Source organism: Catharus ustulatus, chromosome 13 (genome assembly GCF_009819885.2).
Source record: "Catharus ustulatus isolate bCatUst1 chromosome 13, bCatUst1.pri.v2, whole genome shotgun sequence".
In the NCBI taxonomy this organism is placed as follows: Eukaryota; Metazoa; Chordata; class Aves; order Passeriformes; family Turdidae; genus Catharus; species Catharus ustulatus.
In genome coordinates, this window is record NC_046233.1 from 18666271 (window position 1) to 18684425 (window position 18155).

General features: G+C 43.0%; 1 protein-coding gene across 1 annotated transcript in view; it reads left to right on the forward strand.

The window, feature by feature from the left end:
* The first annotated feature begins 5026 nt into the window (after positions 1-5026).
* SLC6A11 (solute carrier family 6 member 11) overlaps positions 5027-18155 on the forward strand; it is an 89797-nt gene continuing 76668 nt past the window's right edge. The window contains exons 1-5 of the mRNA XM_033071381.2: positions 5027-5113; positions 5556-5786; positions 8528-8662; positions 8836-8976; positions 10386-10476. Coding sequence (XP_032927272.1) covers positions 5567-5786; positions 8528-8662; positions 8836-8976; positions 10386-10476 — 587 coding nt within the window. The 5' untranslated portion in view covers positions 5027-5113; positions 5556-5566. The remainder of the gene's footprint in view (positions 5114-5555; positions 5787-8527; positions 8663-8835; positions 8977-10385; positions 10477-18155) is intronic.

Sequence of the window (18155 nt, forward strand, 5' to 3'; positions counted from 1 at the left end):
GAGAAAGCCCAGGGGCTGAGATAGAGACAGTTTAACATGAAAAGCAAAGCCAAAGAGTGAATTCCCTATTTCCCATCAGCAAGTGGATGTTCAGCCATTTCCAGCAGGGCAGGACTTCATCCCATGGGATATTTGGGAAGACAAATGCCATCACTCAAATCATCATCCTCCCTCCCTCTTGACCCCATTTTCTACTGCTGAGCCTGACACCTCAAAGTATGGAATAATCATCTTCATCTGTAAACTGGAATTTAATTTTTTAAATTACTATGCTATAGACTCAGCCTAAAGGCATCTTGGTTTTGTGAAATTCCAGGATTAACCCAAAGCCTGGCTCAGTGGGCTGCCTGTAGAATCAAAGGGCACTGGACCACAAGCTAAGGGTGGGGGGAGATGCTTCTTCCTACCAGAGGTGTGAGAGTTATTCAATTCCTTGAAATCTAATTCCTTGTGTAATTCCCAACAATCTTCCCATACTGATCTGGAACACCCAGTGCACAAAGAAACTCCTAACCCTACTTTACAACAGGGAAGAAAGAGTGTCTGGGGTAAGATAAAAGATTTTATGTGCCTGCAGAGAGCTTCTGTAATCTGAATTAAATTCTGACATCGTTCACTGAGTACCTTTAATAATAGAAAATATTTTAATATAGTTGGAAATATATCCAGAGGAGCTGAGCACAAACTCACCCCAGAGTACATTCCTTTTCAGGCTAGAGCAGCTCCCTGTAACTATGAGTTAGGCATGCTGATTACATCTATATCTGCATGAAGACTGCAAATTCAGCTTCTAATCTGGAAGAATGATTGGCAGTTTTGGTGTTATTCATCAAGTTCTTCTCTTTGGTGTTTATTTTATTTGGTCTCACTTTTAAGTCCCATAAAAACATTCCAAAGGTGTCTTCTCATTTACTGCTGTCATTTATTTACTATTTTCTACAGCTGGAAGTTGTGGATAACCCAGGATTGGAAGTTCTCTCCAAGTGTTGTCTGTGCATAAAATTCAAGTTTAAGAAACTCAAGGTAGCATTACCCATTAGCAGAGGGGTGTGTCCCTAAAGCACAGTGGGAATGGATGAATTAACTCCAGAAACTCCAATTGGTGCCACCTTTTCCAGGAGATCAGCATAAATCTGCAGCAGAAATCCCCTGCTGTGGAATACTCTCACCCACTCCTGTCTAGAGCAGGGTGTGGAAGATAAAATGCAGGTAACAAAATACAGGTCTGAGACTGACAGCAGAGGACAAGGTAAGGGCAACATCAATAGATGGAAAAGTGATTTTTGCAGCTCTCCTCAACCCAAAACTCAGCATCTCACCCATTGTGAGGCAATAAATTGGATAGAGAGATATCTACAATGATAGAGGTTAAGCCTTTCTAAATAGAAGTCAAACAATCAGGTGTTGCTTTACTTAAAATTATCTGCAAGAAAGAAATATTTTTATTCCCATTACAGAAAACTGATTAGGCATAAATCAGCCTATTTTTGATTGAAGTCAGCCTCTAATAGAATGTGTTGGTCTTGTTCACAAAGGGCTTTGTGGTTTTAGGCTTTTGATCCAAAATATTGTCAGATTGTTATCACTGCTGAAATTCTGATTGTATTTCTTTGCTTTTGTGTAGCTATTTACTCACAAAGAGTCCAACTTTATGAAATCTTTATAGAAGGCTTGTGCAGATTTTGCTTATAGCAAATCTAAACTGAAGGTTTTAAATCTGGAGAGGATTGTTGTTCCCTCTCCCCTCTCCCTCACTCCCAATTATATTGTCAGAGGATTTTGTATTGCAGAAACAACACAGAAATTCAGAGTTACAATAAGGGGAAGAAATGAGCCAAGCCCCAGTTTTTAATTTCCAAAGTAGTATCACATGACTTTAGCTGACATTAATTTTGGCAGCCTGGCAGAATCCTGTGGATGTGTGGATTTTTCTTGGAGGTTGTTTTCCCAAGTTCCTCTAGGTATGAATGACTTCTCTTGATTAATTTTAGTTTATAAATCTAAATAAATGTAGCCTTGGAACATTTGGTGCTTCAGAGCACCATTCTGTGGTGAGCAGAAACATCTGATTTCCACCCCCACCCTTGTACTTTCTGCACAGAGTTGTAAAGGATTCCTTGGGAGTGTGGAGATAAACCTGAATAAAGCAGAACTTGAATTGCTTTTTAGGGCAGATCATTTTAATGTGGAGTCTAAAAGGCATGGCCAGGAAATTTGTGTAGGGTCTTCCAACAAGCTGAGAAGAACAGGCAGGAATTCCTGATGAGGAGCACCAGAGATAGTGAGAGCACAAACTGAGACCTGGCCTGTAATCCAGGGAATTTCCCTCACTGCAACAGCAAAGGCTCCATCAGAATTAAAAAAAAACAAAATAAAAGGGTTCTCAACCTGCTCTAAAATTTGTCATTTTTGTTGCAGACACTGGGAAGTGTTCACAAGGATTAGCAGCCAGCAATTACTAACATAAACACTTCAGCTGGTAGGAGACTGAATGGGAATTGGTGCAGAAATACAGCAGGAAGACACTTGACACCAGGAATTAGTCATTTCAAATACTGAACAAATCAGCAAATAAACACCTTCAGCATCTGCCTGCAGACTTTCCCTTGCAGCAGGTCCTTCAATTTGGGATCATCAATCTACTTGATGAAGGTTGGTCTCTCCTCTGTATTGAATCATCCAATGTTTACTGTCCCTCAGCTTCCTTCCATTTTTAGAATTACTCTCAGGAATAAAATGAGAATTCACTGTCAGCTTTGATGTTCAAGTGTATCCTGTTGAGCCTGCTAGGCCTGGCTGGGAGGCAGAAAAACAGGGTCTGTTTTGATCCCTGCTGAAAACAAGATGAAGAAGGAGGTAAAAATAAATCAACAAAAAAGCCCTCCAAGTGGAGTTTAGTTTGTGCAAAGTCAGCTTGGGAAAAATGGATCTATTCTATCCTCAATTAATTAATACCAGCTGCATTTTAAAAAAAAACCATAAATGCACCACCCAAAATCAAACCTAGCTCTGGTAATGTCTGTGGTGAGGATGCTTTAAAAAAATAAAATATAAGAATTTTGTGTAATTTTCAGTTTTACCACTAGCAGATTTCCTTTCCCAAGATAGGTTTGACTGGAACTATAAATCCTGGCAGCAAGAAGAAAAGAGAGAGGCTCATCCTGCACCTGTTAGGTGCAAGGGTTGATGTGACAGAGAGTTGACAGGGTGAGGCCCCAGCACCCACTCTTGTGACAGGCATCACTGAAATGCAAAATCCTGAAAACTTTAACCACAGCAGAAGCTCCAATGTGTAATGTACAAGCAGGGTACAAAGTCAGCTCAAGTTAATTTAAAATCTATCCATGGGCATCTTTCCATTGTGTTCCATGAGCACTGCTAGCAGGTGGCCAAGCAGGGGGGAAAGTCCTTGGAGCAGGAGGGTGAGAGGGAGAGGATTCACAGGAAGAAGATCTGACTGTCTCTGGGACATTTCCAGCAGAGAATCCTGGATTTAGGAGCCTGTGAGTTCCAAAGTGGAGTTGCAGAGCGGAGCCTTGCTGGTCATAACTGCAGCGGAGCGTGGAGCTGAGGGAAAATTTGAAGCAGGAGCCTGGCTTGGGTGCTGCCATTTGCCAAGGAGAGGCTGCAGAGATGAAGAAAGAAGAGGTATTTAATTGGGATTTGGAAACCTAGGGGGGAAATGACTGACCTAAAAAAAATTTTGAAAGGAGAGGGTTAGATTGAAAAACACCTCCATTTGAAATATTTGATTCATCCTGAAACAAAACCATTTGTAATAATTTTTCCCTATTCTGGCCTCTTTTACAGGCTGGATTTGAAGCCAAGCCCCAGCTAGCAATGCCCACATGGGCTGCTGCTGCATTTCCCTGCTGTAACTCGAAAGCGCCCACATTGTTTCCACACTTCCCAAATGTTCCCCCTCCGTTTATTTTTTCATCCCGTCTGTCCCCCGGCTCCCCCCGCCGCCCTTTCCAGCTGAAGTTTGTGGCATCTGTTCCCAGCGGGTTCCTTTTTTTAACTCGCGGGGCCTGTGCCAGCCCGGGAGTGCGGCAGGTGCGGGGCTGTCAGTGCGGGCACCCAGGTGGGCATGGGGACACCCAGTGGGGACACCCAGCGGGGACACCCAGTGGGGACACCCAGTGGGGACACTCAACCGGGCATGGGGACACCCAGGTGGGCATTGGGACACCAAGCCGGGCAATGTGGACACCCAGCTGGGCATAGGGACACCCAGTGGGGACATCCAGGCGGGCATGGGGACACGCAGACAGGCATGGGCACACCGAGCTGGGCATGGGGACACCGAGCCTGGCAATGCGGGCACCCAACCGGGCATGGGGACACACAGTGGGGTCACCCAGGTGGGCATGGGGACACCCAGCGGGACCCAGGTGGGCATAGGGACAGCCAGCGGGGACACCCAGGTGAGCATTGGGACACCCAGGTGGGCTTGGGGGCACCCAGCGGGGACACCCAACCGGGCATGGGGACACGCAGTGGGGACACCGGGCCAGGCAATTTGGGCACCCAGCCGTGCCCGGGGCGCGGAGCGGGGCCGGGATCCCCCGGGATGCAGTGCAGACACCCAGCCGTGCCGGGGATGCGGAGCGGGCCGGGATCCTGAGGGCAATGCGGAACGCCGCTGCCAACCTGGCGGGCTCGGCCCTGCCCGCGGGGCGGGGAGCGCAGCCCGGGGATGCTCCGTGGTGATGCTCGGTGGCGATGCTGGGTGGAGGAGAAGGAGGAGGAGGAAGAGGAGGAGGGGGGAGCTGGCGGGACAGCCTGAGGTGGGCGGAGGGGGGAGGCGGGTGTTAAACCATCGCTCCGGGGAGGGCTGAGCATTTGCAAATTCCGGCTCCAGAGCGCGGGGAGCATCCTACAGCCCACGCCGGGCCGCCAGCAGCGGCAGGGCAGGACGAGGCTTCCCGGCTCCTGGGGATCCCGAACGCCTCCTCCCGGGATCCCGAACGCCTCCTCCCGGGATCCCGACCGCCTCCTCCCCGGCCGGCCGTGCCCTGCCCGCGCTCCCGAGCCGCAGCATCCGCCCGCAGGCAGCGCTGAGCGCAGCCCGGCCCCTGTCCCCGGCGCGCAGGCACGGGCAGAGCCCTGGGTGAGTAATCCCGGAGCTCCCCCGCTCCTCCAGGCAGGCCACGGCCATTCCAGCCCTTGAGCACATCCCCAGCGCTGCCGGGCTCAGGTGTGCGCCCGGAAGGTGCGGCACATCCCTGTCCTCTGGTAGGTCAGTCAGGCTGGGATGCTTGCCCGGGGAGGGATTTTTGAAAGGCTTCCCTCTCTGCTGGGAAGTTACCTGTCTCCACTTGGAATAACTCCTTCCCTCGCACAGAACCTTCTCTCTTCCCCCCACCCCTTTCTTTTCCTTTTCTTCTGCTTTACAACTTTTCCAGCCTTGTGGAGTTGCCTCCCTCGTTTTCACCCTCAGATTTCCATGGGTAACGAGAAGCCAATGTCACCCTGGGAGATTTCAGTCGATGAAGATCAGTACCAGCAAGTGTCCTAACACACCTGTCTATTTTCCTTTTGTTCTCCACTAGGCTGAAAAGTCATGACAGCTGAAAAGACTATTCCTATAATTAATGGCAAACCAGAAGATGCTTTGGACCCAGAAGCCTCAAGTACCAACCTCGTCCACAGCAATGATAAGAAAGTTCATGAAAGAGGCCACTGGAACAACAAGGTTGAATTTGTGCTTTCTGTGGCAGGGGAGATTATTGGGTTGGGAAACGTCTGGAGATTCCCATATCTTTGCTACAAGAATGGAGGAGGTAAGATGGCATCACGTGTGGATTTCCATGGGAATTAAAGACGGGAGTGAAACAGTTAAGAATGCCTTGCAGTGATTTATTGCTCTAGTAAGAGATACGTGGTCAGGATTTCAGTGCATGTGCAGACAGGGAAGCATTAAACATCTGACAACTAAGAAAAATCGTTGTGTTTCTCTTCCCTTCTCTCCCAACACTGTGTGGTTTATTTTTACAAGTTTCTGTTGCATTAGTAAATGGATATGTTTTTTCCAGCAGCATTTTTCATGCAGGAGAAGGCAGAGTTCTGTTATAGTAGCACACGCTGTCTTCTGCATGAGAATACACACCCAGGCATACTTAACTAAGTTTGGCTGACACAGAAAAGAAGGCAGCACTCTATTTCTCACAACAGTGTACTTTGGAGAGGATCTTTTTTTTTTTTCTAATAATGCCACAAAGACTAAATTTATTTTCTATTAAATTTTTTATTCCTCAATGTTCTTTTTTTCCCCCTCAGTACTTAATTCCTACATCAAGGTAGGGGAAGATGTAAAACTGCAGGTTACTCAAAGAAGAGAGCAAGCCCTAATAAATATAAAATATAAATGTTATTTGAGAGAGAAAAGAGCAGACTCAACTTCTACACGAGTATAACTTGGCATGTATTGGTTATAGCCAACTATAAACTGTATAAGATAAATTACAGCTGAGAATAAGCACATCAGCTGTGACTTGGGCAGCAATTAAGAAAGAAAAGTAAATTACAAACTCAGTTTAGAATTCTGTGGACTGGGTTCAACATTCTCCCCACTTAAGGCCTGAGTCAGTGGCAGTGTAAACACAGAGGCTGGAAGAAAAATAGGATGTCCGGGGCTGTGATAAGCACTGATCTGCTCTTTGATGGGTTTGTTTGCTGTGCCAAATTTCCATTCCTTGTCCCTCCTTATCTGAACTCAGGGATGGGTTTTAGCCCATTTCGTGTGCTGTTTCTACAAGACAAATCCTGCTGTGCAAGTTGTGTTTATCACTGGAAGTTCCTTTGTTTACGTCTCTGTATTTTGGCCAAACTTAGGTAACAAGAGTTCAGCTCTTTAGAGAGTGCTGCTACCAAATCCTGAATATTAACATGCTGTATACCACACACACAAGCCTTTCTTGTTGATGGCTAAAGTGTTCCCAGAAAACTTTTGGCAGAGGAAATGACAGGAATGTATTTTTGGTGTGTAATTTTTGGTTCCTACAGCCACCTTTAGGTGCCCATTTGTGGGTGTGTGCCAGCTTGTCCAAAGGTGATGCTATCACTTTTAAGGCTGCAACACAAGGTAGAAAGAATTTGAATCATTGCTTTGGGTGATTTGATGAATAAGTAATTATTTAAATATCATATTTAATCACCACTGTATTCTTTAAGTATAGAGTAAGTGTGTGTGATTTAATTGGTCGTGTCCTGGCACCACAGGACATCTGCCATTGACCACTTTTAGTCAATGAAGGCTCAGTCTATGACCTGTGGCTTTGTAACCCCCTGCTGGAATTAGACCAGAGTTTGTTTTTAGTGCTGAAATCTGATGCATCCAACCCCTTAGAGTGTGTTAGAGGAAGACAGTGGTAAATATCTGAGCTAGTTGTGAAATAAATTGCTTTTTAGAGAACAAATCTACAAGCTGCAGTTTCAAACTTGTGAGGTATGACCTCTCTGGCACTTACTCCAAGTCATAACAGGGAGTGTAGGAATAATCATCCATAATTTTAGGTTGTGGATGTTCAGCTTTTGAGGAAAATTAATTTCTTTGTGTGTTTAGAATTAGGTATTTCTTGGAATATGATCTTTTTGCAAGCTGGGAATGCTGATGTTTTCTAAGGCTCCTAACGTATGCCTGTTGGGACAGTGTTGGAAAAACAGCCCAAGCTGATACTTCGGATTTCCACAGGTTGCCATGTTAAACTCACTCTGATTGTGTGTGTGAGAGGGCCAAGCTAGATCTGATACTGGCCAGTAAATTGTCCAGAGAAGCCATGCAAGTGTTCCATTCATTATGGAATCCCAGTGGATTGCTGAGAGGCACCTGGAGTTCATCTCTAGGGAAATTTCCTGGCTGAGGGAAGAGACTGCTGGTGATGAGCTGAAAGAACTGCCAGTCAGAGCAGGTGCATGTAGCTGTCTCAACTCTAACCAAGGTGACTGAAGCACCACAGCTGTTGCAGGACGTGGGCAAGCAATGTTTGGGTTTTGCTGTGGTTCACTACCTGTGCTGGAGATTACCGTCAGCATCCAACAAAAATGTTGATGCTTTGTTATTTTCCTAGAATTTCACATCAATATTTCTGGCTGATAAGGCCAGGCCCTGCTTTCCTGTCCTTGTAAGTAGTTCTGAAGTTTGTTTGCTCATTGCCTTTTCCCAATCCTTATCATCAGGCTGATATAAAGAACATGAAAAGGATTTCTCAGATTTAATATCTGTAACACTTCCTCACCCCTGAAAAAAGCCAGGAAGGTGGTGCAGACTGACATGGTGCTGAGCATGGCTGGGATCTTTTCTGTGTTTGAGAGACTCCTGAGCTGCCTTTATGCTGAGGAACTTTGATCTGGTCTGTTTTAGTCCTGGCTTACAGGTCAACTTTGGATATTTGGGGCAGGAGTAAACCCTTCCTGCACTGCACTGATGGCTCACAGCTGATCCTTCCTTTACTGGGAAAATCCTCTCTGTGCTGCTGAGGAGCCCTGTTCATTCTAACCCACACCCCTCAATATTCACCTGCAGGTGCTTTCCTCATCCCCTACGTGGTCTTTTTCATTTGCTGTGGAATACCAGTGTTTTTCTTGGAGACAGCCTTGGGACAGTTTACAAGTGAAGGAGGCATCACATGCTGGAGGAAAGTTTGCCCTCTCTTTGAAGGTAACAATTCTGTGTTCTACTGCAAGAGAAAGCATTCCATTTGAAGTAAAATGAAATAAATTGAATAAATAAATTGAAGTTAAGATGTACTAACGAGTAAGCATTGGTTTTTAAATTAAATACAGCCTGAAAAGCAGAAGTTTTGTATCTCACTTTTTCTTTTGCTCCTCCAGGCATTGGCTATGCTACCCAAGTTATAGAGGCACACCTAAATGTATATTACATCATCATTTTAGCATGGGCTATCTTCTATTTGTTCAACTGCTTTACTACAGAGCTTCCCTGGGCTTCCTGTGGCCACGAATGGAATACAGGTATGACCTCAGCAGAGATTACCACTACAGAAATCCTCCCAAGTGATTGATTCATATATTGAAATGTCCTGAACAAAGCTATTGGTGTAGCAAAGTCTGTTGGAAATGGGCCAATCTCATCCCACTACAGCAAGAGAAAGCAAACCCTGGAGTGAAACTGCCTTGGGCCCTTTTGTGTTAGGTCACTGTAAAGCATTTACTCCTCTAGAATAGGATGTCAGCAGAAAAAGACTATGGATTTGTTAATTCTGTAAGATCTTCTGGCTAAATCCCAAGACTCTCATTTGCAATCATATCTATTCTCTGTGAGCACAGTGAGTGAATTCTGCAGCAGAGAATGACCTGATGACAGGTTGCAATCTTGCTCTTTCACTCTAATGAAATCAGGAGGAGTTTGAATGGAGAGGGAAAAATATTAAATGTGGATCTTTGGATTTGCTCTTTTAAATGCCAGATGTTGAGGGATAATGTTCATCAAGCTACTTCTGGAAATTTAGTCTCATAAATAATCCTTGCTGCATGTAAAGTAGCCTCCTGCATGTAGGATGAGGTGTGTATTCAACAGGGTTTGTGGGGTAGGGCTCTGCATCTGTCCTCTCATTGATATTTATATCTGTAATTCTCTGCTTATTGAGTCTGTAAATCCCAAACCTCCATGGGGAGGATCTCATCCCCCTTGTTCCCACATTCCTGAAATTTTAGCATTTATCCCGTATATACAGTCCAATTTCAAATCAAGCCCCCCTTATGTTGTCTTCCACAGTTTTCATTAATTGGCCATTAACTGTGCTCTTTCAGCACACCCAAAGCTGTCTGAAGTGTTGCTTTCTGTCAGGGGGGTCATTTTGGGCCCAGTGCATGTGGAAGGCTGTGGTATCAACTCTGGCAGCCCTGTAAATAAACTTGGCCAGGATTATCACTGCTCAAATGCTCCACAATGCTGAGCTGCTTTGGCCTTTGTGTTAGAGATAATAACAATCATAATGATGAGCCAGGGGAAATATCCACTTGCCTTACCAGGAAAAAGTGGATTTTATGGCTGGCTATGTTCCATAAGCTGTTTGTAGCCATAAACCACAGAACCAGCAGCTGCAGTAGGGGCATGCTGTAATTCCCAACCATTGCTTCAGTTTCTCAACATTTCTTTCTTCTGCCTCAGGTGGATTTTTGGCCCTGTGCCTTTGGGGAAATGTTGTAGGAGAGTCCTCATGGATGTTTTTCTGGGTTATCATAACCTGGTGTTGCAGAAGTAGCAGCTGTGGCATTTAGTGCACCCAGAAACCCTTAACCCCACCACAAAATGTGGTGTAGAACGGGGGCTCCCCAAGCTGCACCAACTGGGACATGAACAAGAACTGTATTTGCACATCAACATGGCAAACTCCTTTTTTTGTTTTGTTCTTTTCTAGAAAACTGTGTGGAATTTCAAAAACTTAACATGAGCAACTGCAGTCAAGTCTCTTTACAGAATGCTACTTCTCCAGTGATGGAATTCTGGGAGTAAGTGCACAAAAACTTTATATTTGTTCAGACTGTTCATTACCTTGCAATGGTTCGATCCTTTACACCTTGTAACCCTGTAGCACTTAGGGATGTGAGCTCAGCTGGGAATTTTCTTATCCAGCCACAGCCAGAAGGAGAGTTTTTAACTCTTGTTTTAGGGGATACAAGGAAAGGAATTCCATATCCTGAAAGGACATAGAACAAAGTGTGCCACTTGCTCGGGAGCTTGGCTCCTGCTGCTGGAGGAAAGAGCCTCCAACCCATACTAATGAGGAGGCAAAGGTGAAAGAAAGAAGATGATTTACAATTTTCCTTTTTTCCCCTTCCCCCCTCCCCCCCATGTTTCTTCCCTTAGGAGTTTGAGAGCTGTATCCTCATCCTTGTTTCAGCTAACTAATACTCTGGCTTCTGGATCTCATTATTTTTTAAAGGACTGTGTAAGTGTTAGTTATTCAGCTAGAATAACAGGAAAGTTTAACTCCCTCCTGTCCCCCTCACTCTGATTTCTGGTTACACTAAGGAGAGAAAATCAGATGTTTGCAAAAGATGATCTGCTTTTGTGGTGACATCTTTTTTCTGACTATAAATATTTAATCAGTGCAGTGTAGCCTCCCATTTGCTCCTTGCAGGGTGTAGTGTGTGTTAAGCCAATCAGAGAAGTGGAATTTTACTTTGAATTCTGAGTGACTTCACAGTTCAAAGACTGTTACACAATTCTGGGTTACTACAATTTCTTGAGGACCCATTAATTTTATTTTTAAGGCAAAGCCTTATTCTGAGGTTGTTTTGTGTTCAGGACAGCAACAGCTACACTTTAAAGAATCAGAAATTAGAACTCCTTGAAGGGAGAACTCTACACTGACATAATTTCCCTGAATCTTAGGATGTGCTATTGTCTGCCTGAATCTCTTTTTCCTGCTACGTCAGATTTCATTAGTTGTTTCAGCAAATAATACTGTTTTATTTAAAAATAAAATACTCCCCCCCTCAAGTAAACTAAACCTGAACAATATGAGAGGCATATGCACTCTCTGGGTAAAATTGAAATTTTATTTTCTGTTAAAATTTTCAATAATCTGAACACCTTACATCTTAAACCAAAATCTGTCTACTCCAATGTTCCAGAATAAACAAGGGTTTCTCAGGTGGCACCCCTTAATGCTACAATTTCATTTTATTTTAGCAAAAATCTCTTATGGTGCTTTGGGATAATGAGAATTAAGACTTTGTAGAATAAATGAACAATATATATTTTCTCAAGTATTAGCCAATTTGCCCCCTGCATTTATATGATTTTTTAACAATATTCCCAACTCAGCCCCCCATGGTAACTCCAGTTATCCAGAGAAGCAGGAAATGTTTGGCTCAATTCTATGGAGGGCACAAAGTTTTATTCTCTCATATTTCTATGGTTTTGTGGGTTTTGTGGCAGTGCTCATCTCTGGATTGCCTGAATTCCTGTGTTGGTGTTATTTTGAAGCACATACAAATCCATTTTAAGCACATCCCTTCTCAGAAATCTCTGAAAATGAAGCTAAACAAGATTCTGTAGCTCAATTTGCAATCAAGTTGCACTGGGTTTAAAACCCTTCAATTTTGGGGCATATTTCCCTACCTGATTTTGGCTAAATCAGGAGTAAATTATGAAACTAGAAGGAATAATCACATTTAGCCTTTTCTCTATCTGCTTTTACAGTCTCGTCTATAAAAAGTTGAAAATACACATTCCAAATCTTTTAAAATCATAAACATTAAAAAAAAAGTAAATTAAATAGTCTGTTATTTATTTGAAACATCTTTCTTTATTGTGTCACAGACAAAATTTTTGTAACACTAACACTTTGCTGGCCAATATAAATTAAGATATTAAACTTATCTGCTTTCTCTGTCCAAGCAAAACTGGAGTTGCATAGTTTTGCACACAGAAAATAAATGTACTCTCTTCCTGCTAAGGAAGGTGTTTGCTTTGTTTGAAATTTAAGTAGTTATGACATTGCATGGCTTCAAAATGAAAAAAAAAAACAAACAAAAAAACCAAAAAACCCCCAAAGACATGAAAAACTAGTTTCAAAGTGGAAGAATTAATCTTATTAAAAATCAAGATTGATTTTGCCTTGAAATAACTCATTGGAATTAAGATTATAATTAAATTATATGTCTTAAATATCAGACATAAAAGCACAGCAGGGTCTTTCTGTATAAAGAGCAGATGGCAGAGCAGTTAATATAAAGCAAATATTACTATAGGAGTTAATTTGTCTGGAGATAACTGTTACCAGCAATGTTATTTCCCTCAGCCAGAGGTGCTGTTCTCCTGATGCTGCTTTATTATTCTGTAAATTCTGAGGCCAGGAGCCATAAACTCATTGTAAACGTGTTGAAACAAATAGTAAAGAGGCGAGTTCCTGGGGTAGGGAAGGGGGAGGCTTCAGGTTTCTTCAGAACAACCATTCAGAACCTTCACACTTTGCTCCATGCAGTGCCAAGGCTGCCAGTGAAATTCCTCTGAGTTGTGGCCACATAAAGCCAATTTATTGTGTGAAGGCTTGGCTGTGGGGGAAAAAATTGAGGTTTTGTGGGATTTTTTTTTTTTGGTGGTGGTTTTTCTTTTTCTTTTCTGATGAATTAATCTGTGGATTAGAGTGGTAATTATTGTGCACAGTGATCCTGTTTGCTTTTTGTGAGTGAGCTTGTTTACATGCATTAGTAAAGTGTCAGGCTGATGCTGCAGCTTTCCTTTCACAACCATATCCCATTGCCACAGCCTTTCAGAGCCATCACAATATCTTCAGCTGGTTTTAATTAAACCCAGCCTAACAAGAAGAGACTCAGTAATTCCCCAGTGCTTTTGCAGTTGCTCCCAGTCTGAGAGCTCCTCATGCTGGGGACGTTCAGGTTGTTTCATTTCACACAGGATTTACATTCTCTGAGTGCCAGCAGAGGTTGGGAGCAGAGGGAACAAGTGTGATTTAAGTGTGTAAATGAATACACCAGGCCCAAAACAACTTAATTTCTGCCTTTGGGAAGGAATTATTTTTCTTTCTTTTACCTGGTGCTGCTAAGTCTTTTCCACTAGCTAGGCTGTAAGGCTCAGCTCTTATTTACTCATGACTGAAGTAAATCCAAATCCCCAGATGAGGATTGCAAAACAAAACTCCAGCCTTTCTGCTGAAATATTTGTAACTTCTGCAGCCTTGGCAACTCCTGAAGCCGTGGCTCAAGTCAGGCAGGGACTGACCCATGAGCAGAGGTGCCAGGGGATACCTGGCAGTGCCATGAAGCTTTTCCAGCTCCCCTTCCTCAGGGGGGCCCAGAGGATGCTGTTTCCTTGCTCCCTAAGCTGGAACATGGCTTCTGATAACTCATCCTTCTCTCCCTGCTTTGAGAGCTGCCCCACACACAGGGTGAAAGTTTAATTTTTGTCTTGCATGGATTGTTTCTTTGTCAAAACAAACCAACCAACCAAAAAAAGGAATCAGAGACAAATCTTGCAGCAGGTCCTAGGTGCTGTTTTCCTTCTGGTGCACTCCAAAGAACCTCATTCAACTTCAAAACTTTAAATATTTTTGTGAGACTGTAATTGATAACCACTTCCCTGTAGCTACACAGTGAAAATGGGCTGATCCTGCTGGAGGTGCAGCAAAATCTGGCAGTTTGGACACACTTTTCTTCTTTTCCTGCTTAGAAATATCTATTCCTGTTAGTGTTTTAAGGCTTCATTTGAGTGAGCAGACACCACTGACAGCTGATCAAAATTAGGGGTTTAAAGGATTTCTTGCTCAAAAAAAGCCTTGCAAGGCACAGCCTTGAGAAGTTCCACATTCTGTATGGACAGTCTCTAAGGGAAGCAGCTAAAATGATAAAAAAATCACTTTTTATTCTTCAAACTCTCTGCTGCTGTGTTCCAAAGCACAGATAAGAGCCTGAATTTCCACATTTCCCTTCTTACCAGTGCCAGCATTCAGAGATTGACCTGTCTTCTCCCATTTATGGCCTTTCCCTCATCCCAGTTGTACAGTTTGTTTCAGGATCTTCTAAGGAAAAGCAATAATCACAGTTTCAAGGTGTGGCACATGAAATTTTTAGTGCCCAAACTTTAAATAGTTAACAGTGGTAGCTGCTAATTACTGATAAATTAGAGCAGGATATGGAAAAGAGCTGTGGCTGTAGGTGAGGGTATATTTGCAGTTTGGGAAACAGAGGGGAGATGCTCTGCTCCATCATTTTTCTGCTTTCCTAGGAGAGGAATTTGCCTGGCAGGTGTGGGGGCTGAAGCAAGCCCCTGTGCTCTTCTGGCTGCTGCTCCAGTCTGTCACCACCAGCAGGGATTGGAGCTTCAGTGCCTGGGAAGGGAGCTGGGCAGACAGAGGAGCTGATTCCACTCAATAGTTTTTTATTGGCTGTGTAGCAACAACTTGGTGCTCTGTTAAAGGAGCTCTGGTTGTTGGCCTGTCCCTCTCTGGAGGGGGTGACACATCCCCAGCCTTTCCAAGTAAAGCCTAGCGAGAAAAAACATTGGTTTTGTCTGGACAAAGAGAAAAGGGGCTGTTCTCAGCAAAAAGGAAAAGGCACAAACCCTTGCCTTGCAAAGTCATAAAAGAGGTTTTTCCTGTTTCATTCAGGCTAGAGCCGAGTGCAGGAGTCACAGTGTGGTTAATCCCAGCACACTGAGAAGTCAGGGCTGAGCTGAGCCTGGTCCTGCAGTGCCCAGGGGCTCCAGCAGCACCCGGAGCAGCCCCTTTGTGGGTGTCTTGTAGGGCACTAAATCCTGCCAGAGCCTCCTCTTGCTGCCCAGCTCACCAGGGGCCATGTGAAAACTGCTTTTTGTTTGGAGCTCTCCCTCAGGATCACTGACTTTGCCTGACTTCAGCTGGAAAAAGCAAAGGGGAGTGTGCCAAAATGCTGCCAGATTTTCTTGTACTGAGGGCTGCACGCTAAGCAAGGTGGATGAACTTCCACAGTTTTTGATTTTTACATTTCCTGTCCAAATTCTGCCAGATTTTCCAGCATTGAGGGCTGCACCCTAATCCATATGGGAGAACTTCCACGGTTTTTGATTTTCCCATTTCCTGTTGTACATAACACTTTCTCAAAGGATGGTGAAAAAATGACCTTCAAGTTTGCAAATTCTCCTGACCTTCTACTGCTTTGGGACTTTGTAGCATTTGGTTGGTTCCTGTGTTAAAAGACAGTCAAGTTTTGGCTCACAGTGGTGTCAAAACCAGAAATTAAATTTTTGTAGCAAAGCTCATATGTGATCTACTTAAAATATCCCTTAATTGCACAATTGTTAAAGTTCTAGAAATGCTATTATTGCTACAAATGGTAGGTAAATATGCACAAAACAGAGAGAGGTACTTAAAAACGGTGATCTTTAGAAGCTGCTGGATTAGACACCCAATTTTGCTGGAAAATGATAAATCTTTTTTATTTGTAGCAATAAGGGCATTTTCATTATTCCAGTTAATGTAGGAATGTGGGTTTACACAATTGTACATCTATATATGCACTTTTTCCTGTTGCAGGGGAAGAATTACATGGGAGAAGCACATTTTGCTTGAAGGGGTGAAATCAATATAAAGTCAAAGATCAAAAATAGCAAAACTTCAGTTGTGCCATCATGGGCTTGGCCAATTCAGCCAGGGGCAGCATGAGCAAAAATAACCAGGAGTGTTCCTTCTGCCTTTGCCAGGGTTTCATTGGTTTCTCATCACTTGTTGGTTTGCTGGGTTTGTTGTGTGTGGGATTTAAATTTATTTTTTAATTTGTGTGCAAAACCCCTCAATTGAAAGGCCTCCTTCAGCTATATCTGGTTTTATGCAATTATAAAACCAGCTCATCCCCTTTTTCCTGAGTTCCTATGTTCCTCCTACAAATATCTACACAAACTTTTAAATCTTCTAGAAAACTGAGAGTAGGAAGTGTCTACACTAACTTTTAGATCTAGAAAAATGAAAATGGGAAGCATCTACACAAACTTTTAGATCTAGAAAAGTGAAATAATGATACTTCTGGTGCCATTTGTTGCCTGAAACCAATTATTCCCCTGAAATGTCCCATCCCTGTGTGACAGTTTCCCACCCCAGGAATTGTTTACTTTACTGGTTCACCACAGGGAAGAAGAGATGTGCAAGACTGGATGTGCCAACAAATCACATGGAGCTCTTCCAAGGCATATTTTTTTCATACCTCTGCAATGCCTTAAATATTCAAGTAAATAAGAGATTTTTATTTCCAGCTGTCCAAGAATGTGTCCATTACATTTATTCCCTGTCTTGGAATTAGGAATGTGAAGGGTTTTGGTGAGAGGGATTTTAGAGATGCACAAGTAACTGAAAACATCACTTAACAGGAATCACATTCTTCTGTTTGTTGGGTAACTCAGCAAGGACAAATTTCCATACAATCCATACATCAAGCCTCTGTCCATTTTTGGCACTTGAAAAAATATAATCACAAGAAAAATCAAATATTTAGACACTTTTTAAGAGAGTATTTCCAAATATGGCTTTGTAGATTCAGGGTGTTAACAGAGAGGAGGTTTTAAATCAAATTAAACGCGCAAAGGAGAGGTGTTTTTACTGTGCAAAAATTATAGTGAGCACAGGCTGGAAAAACAAAACAAAACAACCATACTTTGTTTAAAAATAAAAAGAAAATCACTGTTTTGCACTCTATTCTTATGTGGCAACAAAATTGCTTTGCTGTGTCAGGAAGACTTGTGAGGAAAGTCATTAAATATTGCACTGGAATTCCTGGAAAGGCTTCAGAGCATCCATCAGTGCAGGCCTTGGAACAGCAATAGGGGCACTGCTGTCCTCTGGGGGCAAAGGAAATATCTCCCCCAAATCCCTCCAACAGCTCTTCTTTAGTTATTTCATAGCTGCTGTCCACAGCTTTTAGTTCATAAATGAAAAATTGATCCAGTAGAATTAATCTGGATTTAATTAACAATTCTGTAATCTGCAAGTGCTACAGCAGAGGGATATTTTATGAAGCCCCAGGAGCAAATGTGGACAAAGCATTGAGACCTCCCAAAATAACTTCTGTCCATTTGCAGCTTTCTTTTTTCCCTTTTGGCCTGTAAGTTTACTCCTTATGCCCCTGCTCCTTTTCATGTTTTAGGGGGTTTCTTTGTGACTAGAGTATAGTCCAAGGCCAGTGAGATAAGAAATATATAGAGAGGAATTTTTAACATTTTTTTGCCAGTCAGGTAATGGTTTTCTTTTGGCCTGCTCTGTGAGGAAGAGATAAGAGCTTATCACCATTCATTTTTTTGCATGAATTTGTAGCCAAAACTCCCTTTTGAAGGTCTGTTTTACAAGATCATGCAGTAGTTCTCAATATTTTGTGCTCAGTAGTTCTCATTTGATGAACAGTTAATTAATATTGAAAAGCTGAGTATAACTGTACAGGTTTTCTAAAAGGCTCCACACAAATTCTGAGAGGCATCAGCTTGACTTCATTTCTTCTGGATGCTTTCAGTTCACAGCTGGTGCTGTGTGCTGAGCTAATTTATACCACTCAAGGTGAATAAAAAGGGAGATTTTTGTTGCTGGATGACTTCTTCAGAGAGGAGAAGAGGGAAAATCACAAAAAAAAGAGCCTGAAGGAGTCATTGGATATATTAAGAAAAGAGACTGTAGAGCAGAGGTGAGTGGAACAGCACAAAAAGT